Raw genomic sequence first — 7,484 nt, forward strand, 5'->3', positions numbered from 1 at the left:
CCATAAAGGAGAATACAGCAAAACTTGCAGTGTTGTCTACTAGAGTATCAATGTGTGGTAGAGGGAAATCGTCCTTTGGCTAGCTCTGTTCAGATCCCTATAGTCAACACACATCCTCACCTTTCCATCCTTTTTGGGCACCGGTACAATATTAGCTACCCATTGTGGGTACTTCGCCACTGCGAGAAAACCAGCGTCAAATTGTCGTTTGACTTCTTCACGAATCTTCAGAGCCATATCTGGTCTTGTTCTTCGGAGTTTTTGTTTTACTGGCGGGCATTCTGGCTGAAGCGGGAGCTTGTGCTCAACGATGTCGGTGTCTAGACCTGGCATATCCTGGTATGACCATGCAAATACATCCACATATTCTTGTAGCAGCATAACCAATCTCTCCTTGACGCTTGCTTCAAGTGTGGTGCCGATTTTGACTTCTTTCTTCCCTTCCTCTGTGCCAAGGTTGAGTATTTCCACCGGTTCTTCATGTGGCTGAAGGGTTTTGGACTCGTGCTCGAGCAGCCTTGCCAATTCGTCGGGGATGTAACAATCTTCTTCACCCTCTTCTTCAGCTTGGTAGATAGGGGAGTCAAAGTTATGAGAGGTAGTAAAGTCATTGGATTCAACGGGGTTATCATTTATTCTGCATGTTTGAATGATTGATTTCTTTTAGAAAAGCAAAAATAGAAAATGCATAAATGAAATATTATTTTTTTTGTTTTTGAAAAGATTGCCATTTTCTTATGAGAAAACCTAGTAAATGAAAAAAGAATTTAACAAAATGTCTTTCATTCATTGATAATGATTATTTGAAAATGAAAAAGGGGCCCTACAACGTGATCCATTAGCCTTGGGCAGAGCTAAGGATTTGAAAGGAAAAAATACAACAATTATTACTTTGACAAAGGAAAAATTTCGGGGATCTCAACCGCCTTCCAGTTGTTCAAAGCTGTCTCACACCGGTAAACCAAACATGGCTCATCTTTATTTGCGGTGCTATCTTCAATTGCATTGACTTGATCTCCATGGATGAATCCTGTGCTGAGGAATACTTCCTGGATGCTTCGGGTGTTGTCCTTTGTAGGGACTCGGGCTCCTTTCACAGCGGAAGGCACATATCCCAGACCAAAGCGATCATGCTTCTCACGAATATCAATAAGTTGACCCCAACCTTCAGGGTTTCCTCCTTCGATGCTAGACTTTGCGCTTTTCAGAGAAGCGAAATATGAACAAGCTTTCCCAACAGGGTCCTTCATTTCCACAAAAGTGGCATTGGCTATTTCAAGAGCTTGGAAAGAAGTTTCCAAAGCGTCCTCATCAGCCTCAATGTATCTGAAGGATGAAAGGTGACTAACCACAAAGTCCTCCTCTCCAGAAATGATGATTAATTGATTGTCCACTACAAACTTCATTTTTTGATGTAAGGTGGAGGTAATTGCCCCTGCAGCATGAATCCAAGGACGTCCTAGCAAGCAGCTATACACTGGATTAATATCCATGACTTGGAAATTAATCGGGAATACATGAGGGCCAATCAATATAGGCAGTTCCACCTCTCCAATCACGGTTCTCCTAGAACCATCAAAAGGTTTCACTACCAAGGCACTAGGTTTCATAGCTGGTCCTTGATAAGATAACTTGGCGAGTGTTCTCTTTGGCATAACATTCAGAGAAGATCCGGTATCGACCAACACTCTTGCCAAAGCATCATCTTTGCATTTCACCGAGATATGGAGAGCACGGTTGTGATTTTGTCCATCCTCAGGTAATTCTTCTCCACTGAAGCTCAAAGTATTACAAGCTGTGATATTTGCCACAACTCCATCAAATTGGTCAACTGTTATGCTTTGTGTTACATGAGCTTGAGCAAGCACCTTCAACAAAGCCTCCCTATGGGCTTGAGAGTTCAGTAGCAAGGACAAAATAGAGATCTTAGATGGTGTTTGATGCAACTGGTCCACAACCTTGTAGTCATTTTTCTTGATCAACTTCAAGAATTCAACAGCATCTTCGGATTGAACCACTTCGGGTTCTTTAGTGGGAGCTACGACTGTTGATTCCTTGGTCGGCCTTTGAGGAGTCACGTTGAATTCGGGCGTATAGATTCGACCACTACGGGTCATTCTGCTCATTCCTGCAATATTGGTGACGTCTTCACTTACAGCTTCTGTCACTTCAGCGTCTGAACTTCCATCAACTACCTTGTCTACAACGGTAATCTCATATTTCCAAGGTACAGCCTTGGTGCTCTCGTATGGAAAAGGCGTGGGCATACATATCTCGACAGGCGATGGCTTACTGTTCACCGGGACCACTCCACCACTATAATATGGGATTTCAATTGGTTCAGGTAAATTGAAACAAGGTTCAATCACCAATACATCCTCGTTCTTCACAGCACTGGATATTTGAAGCACTTCTTCATCCATCAATTTTTGGATATTGTCTCGTACCACCTGACATCCTCTTGGGTGTGTGGCACACTCTTCACAGTTGTCATGATCAACATTAACCAGGCCAGCTTCCACCAATCGGGCATGGAATGCTGCCAAAGGAGTCTTAACATCATCCACCTTATCAATCGCAACACCAACAAAGGCATCTTCAATAGCGTTTACGGCAGGATCTCCATGGGGAGGAAGAGGATTGTTCTTCACATTCGGTCCCATGTCCTTAAAAGATAAGATCTTGCTCTCAATCAATTCCCGAACCCTATGCTTCAGAGCGTAGCAACCCTCTAGGTCATGCCCGGGGGCGCCTTCATGAAAAGGACAGTGTGCATTAGGGTTGTACCATGGAGGAAGACGGTCAGGCGGAGGTCCCATAGGTCTGGGAACCACCAACCCCTTTTGCAATAGGGAGGGATACAACTCAGTGTACGACATTGGGATTGGAATGAAGGTCGCCCTTTCCCCTTGCCTCCTATTCTGGTTTTGAGCATTTTGCCTCGGCGCTTGAGCTCTCAGTTGTTGATAAACAGGAGTTGTTGGTGCTTGTTGATAAGCTGGAGGAGCCGCAGCACGTTGTTGAACTGGAGCTGGTCGATAAGTTGGAGGCGCTTGATAAGCCTGAGCAGGCTGTTGATTGAACGCAGGCGTCACAGCAACTACGTATGGTTGTGGAGCATATTGGACGGGATACATGGGTGGTTGATAGGGAATTGGTTGTTGAACATATCGCTGAGGTGGATATTGTTGTGGTCTCCTTCTTGGAGGAGCTCTTCCTTGACCAGCAGTCACGGCATTTGTTTCCCCCTCTTTCTTCCTGGGAAACCCTCCAGAGAACTTCTTTGGATTAGCATTTGAAGTTCCAGCTACAGCCGCCAGTTTGCCATTCCTTACACCATATTCAACATGAGCTCCTATAACAACAAGCTCGGAGAATCCCAAAGAAGCACTTCCAACCATCTTCTCGTAGAATTGGGGTTGGACAGTGTCGATAAACAATTCAGCCAATTCTTTCTCAGAAAGAGGTGGTTCAACCTGAGAAGCCAGTTCCCTCCATCTTTGAGCATACTCCTTGAAGGACTCCTTATCATGCTGAAACATGCTCTGCAACTGTCTTCTGTCAGGCGCCATGTCCATATTATACTTGTAATGTTTTATGAATGCGTCTGACAGGTCTTGGAAACACCTGATCCTGTTCTGATCCAGACTTAGATACCATTTGGAAGGAGCCCCACTCAAGCTGTCTTGAAAGCAGTGGATCATCAGCTTGTCGTCCTCCACGTGTGCAGCCATTTTGCGGTAATACATGATGAGATGGCTCTTTGGACAAGTATGCCCCTTGTATTTGTCGAAATCTGGAGTTTTGAATTTGGATGGAATAACCAACTCGGACACCAGGCACATTTCTTTGGCAGCAGATCCAAAGACGTGGTTTCCTTCTAGATCTCGGAACTTTTTCTCAAGGAGCTGCATGTTCTCCTTTACCTCCCTGAAGTCCTCAAACCTTACTTCATCACCAGCAACAGTTGAGTCAACAGTCTGATACATGTGGTTTTGATCTTCATAATGAGGAACATGCCTAGCATAGGTGGCTGGTGGAACCACAGTATGGATGACTGGACGTGCGTCGGTGTAAACTGGTAATGGCACAGCTTGCTGGACAGATTGCCCCATGTCGTGCACCACCTCCGCTCGGGGGACGAAATCATATGGTAGCCCATATGGGGGAAGGGTTGAGGGTAACGTCCTCTGAGGTGGGACTTCCACTGCTGGGCCCGTGGTCTCTGAAATCACGGTCGCTTGTGGAATCTCGAACCTGAAGGTTAAAGCTTGCAGCATCTCTCGCATCTGGGACATGCCTCCTTTGATTTCGTCTAGTTCAGCTCTAACTCGGGCGCTCTCTTGTTCTTGTTCAGCCATTCTCTGTCTTGCTCTGGCGCGAGTATTATACTGGTGTTGAAAATTCAGCGTGAAACTGGTGGAAGAAAGGGCGGAGTGAGACTCTTTTTTTTTTTTTTTGAAAATGTATGAATGCATGTATGGATGCATTTGTTTGCAAAACTCTTAGTTATCTTTATTATTCATTTCAACAATGTTAGAATATAAGAACGACATGTAATAATTGAGACCCAAAATGACAACTTCCATTAATTAAAATCAGATTCGAATACAAAGGGATTTAACTTCAAGTACACATGATTCGAATACAAAAAGATTTAAACACCAACAATTCAAATTCAAGTACAAGTAAACTTAAGTTCTGTCTCAGCTCTTATGATCGTAGCCGGATCTGTGGTGAGCTCATTCATCATTTTCTTGATAAACTTGACGAAGTTGAAAACTTGAGGAGGCGTGTTTTCTTGACACATACACCAATCCTCTTCCTGGAGTTTTTCTGGGAGTTCCAACATGTTGAGGTTAACAAACCTAGCCAAGTTGCGGAACTTGCCATTCCATTCAACATAGAGCTCTTGGAGTTTCTGGATGACCTTCTGATCTTCATCTAAGGTTGCTCTAGCCTTTCTATACAACCTCTTCCAGTACATGCAATCATTTTTTAGGAGTAAGTAGGCTGCATCACCTTCTTGGCTCTCCAAAACTGCAAACCTCCTAGTAGCTTCTTCCAACTGTTACCTGAGATGGTGGCAGTTTCTTTCAGCTTCTTCCTTTTGGAGTATCTCGCGAGACAATTTTTCCTCGCATTTCTTCAGAGCGTCCCTCAAGTCACGGATTTGTGCCTCAAAGTCGAGCTTAATTTCTTTTTTATCCATAAGAGATTTATCCAACATTCTCCCTAGCTCACAGATCCTATACTCAGCTTTCTTGAGCTCTTCCTTCCTGGTTCGGATCACTGATATGGAACCTAATAGGATATGATCAAGATCATCTTTCTGGTCTTCCAACAGCCTAGCTCTCTTGTTGCTATCCTCAAGTTCTTGGGCTTTTCCCTTACGTTCCTCTTTCAAATTCTGATTTTCCAAGATAACTCGGTTCATCTGAATTCACAATTCAGTATTCTCCAATTCGAGCTCCTTAACCTTAGTAGCGAGTTTCTCCATGTCCTCAGGGAGTATGGGCTCGGGCTCAGGAGTTTTAGGAAAAGATGGAGCCTTTAAGATAAATGGCAACTGGATTTTCTCAACTCTTTCTTTCACCCATTGCGTGTAAGGTTCTTTGGCGAGAATGTTTCTTTTTCCAAACTCTTTACCCTTTCTTACAACCTTTAACCAAGCCTTTTGTACTGCTCTTACATCAGGATTGCTTGCTTGGATGTCAGAGAGCACAAATGGTTTTAAGTCCTTTGCGTCAGGAGGACCATCCAGGGAGTAACCGTGTTGTAATCGAGATAACATAGGGTTATAGTTGATGCAACCCTTGGTGCCCAACAACGGTACATTAGGAGATTCCCCACAACTGACTATAATGTTTGGGGTTTCCCACTCTCGGATATACCATCTGATGGAATTCGCGGTGAGAGAAGCTAATTTCTGAGGAGACTTAAGTTCTTTTGCCACAAAAGGACCTTCTTCGGGCATGTGTTGCATGAACCAAGTGTAAAGCAAAGGAGCACAACACAACAAAGTTCCACCCCTCTTTTCATGTCGAGCGTGAAGGGCATAGTAAATGTCAGCTAAGAGAAACGGTACTGGATTGCCAGAGAGAAAGACTTCTATGGCCACTTGATCCACAAATTTTTCAACATTTGGGAATAGCACAATCTCATGGATCAATAAAGCCACCACAACATAGAATGCATTCCAATTTCCACTTTTCTTGAACTTTAGAGCTAAATCCTCCAAAAACATCGCGGCAAAACCTTTGCAACCCCCTTTTTCAGCCCAATTGTCTCGAACAGTCGGGACATTGATACTTAGGGCCGAAGCTATCTTCTTTGGGCCCATATCTTCTTCGAGCTTTGGAAACGGATTAAAATCTTTCAACTTGAGACCCACGATCCTCTCAACTTCTTCCAAAGTAGGAGCTAGCTGGAAATCAGCGAATGTGAAACAACGTAGAGGTGGATCATAATATTGTGCCAGAGAGCCGATAATTCCATAGTCAACTTTCTTATTTAGAAGGCTCAAAATTTTCCCATAGTTTTTTCCGAACTCATCACGTCTGCTGAGAGACAAATCAGAGATCAAACCCTTCAGACTGTCCAACTTAGGTTCCTTGTACTTAAGCGTGAAAGTGTGTCTTATTGAAGTTGTCATTTTCAAGTTCTCAATTCCTGAAACAAATAAGAGACAACTAAGAGCTTGCCTTTTTTATGATGTTGATGCAATGTATGAATGTAATGCATTTTTTTTGTATAGGTTCAATAGGCTTAAGGCATGGATAAGTCTGATTGCTTTGTATAGAACATGGTTCTCACCAGGTATGGTCTAAGTTTTTTTTTTAAAAAGGTTTATAGAGTCATGGATCCATTAGACTGTTTGCTACCTGCGGCAACTTACTTGCCGGGCATCAACTCCATCTAAAGAATCTACTCTAAGTGAGGTTCTCGCATCGATCCAACGAGAAATACATCTCGCAGACCCACACTACGCAACCATCTTTCCTAGTTGGGCAAAGAACTAAGGTTCTACAAATGGTTCTCAGAGTCATGGATCCTAAAGAAAATATCGAAGCTTACGGCAACTTACTTGCCGAGCGACAACATCCTCTCAAGAATCTACTCTAAGTAAGGTTCTCCTACCGACCCAACGAGAAATACATCTCGCGGACCCGCACTACTCAACCTCGTCCTATCTTATGTTTTTACTCGAGACTCGGGTAAAAAGTCTTTCCCACAAGGTTTGCAATCAGAGTATCCAAGTACCAAACCATAATCGAACCAATACAACAGATTCATATCAATATGACAATAGAGATAGTAAAAACAATAAAGAAAAGCCACATAGGTAAACAAACAAAGGCACACAAACGACCTAACTAGGCTTGACTCACTTAGGGATTTTAGTGATATTCCCCAGCAGAGTCGCCATCTGTCGCACCTCGAAAAAAATGGGGATACGACTTTAAAGCGAAGCGCGATCGCAC

General features: G+C 43.4%; 1 protein-coding gene across 1 annotated transcript; it reads right to left on the minus strand.

Moving 5' to 3' along the window:
* Positions 1-735: 735 nt before the first annotated feature.
* On the minus strand, positions 736-4,361 carry LOC127123472 (uncharacterized). The gene is made up of 3 exons (XM_051053689.1): positions 1,350-4,361; positions 1,047-1,244; positions 736-747 (listed from the first exon to the last, which is right to left on the minus strand). Exons 1-3 carry the CDS (start codon positions 4,359-4,361, stop codon positions 736-738), a joined length of 3,222 nt encoding a protein of 1,073 aa, XP_050909646.1.
* Between the last annotated feature and the right edge of the window lie 3,123 nt (positions 4,362-7,484).

This window comes from Lathyrus oleraceus, chromosome 2, assembly GCF_024323335.1.
Source record: "Lathyrus oleraceus cultivar Zhongwan6 chromosome 2, CAAS_Psat_ZW6_1.0, whole genome shotgun sequence".
NCBI lineage: Eukaryota > Viridiplantae > Streptophyta > Magnoliopsida > Fabales > Fabaceae > Lathyrus > Lathyrus oleraceus.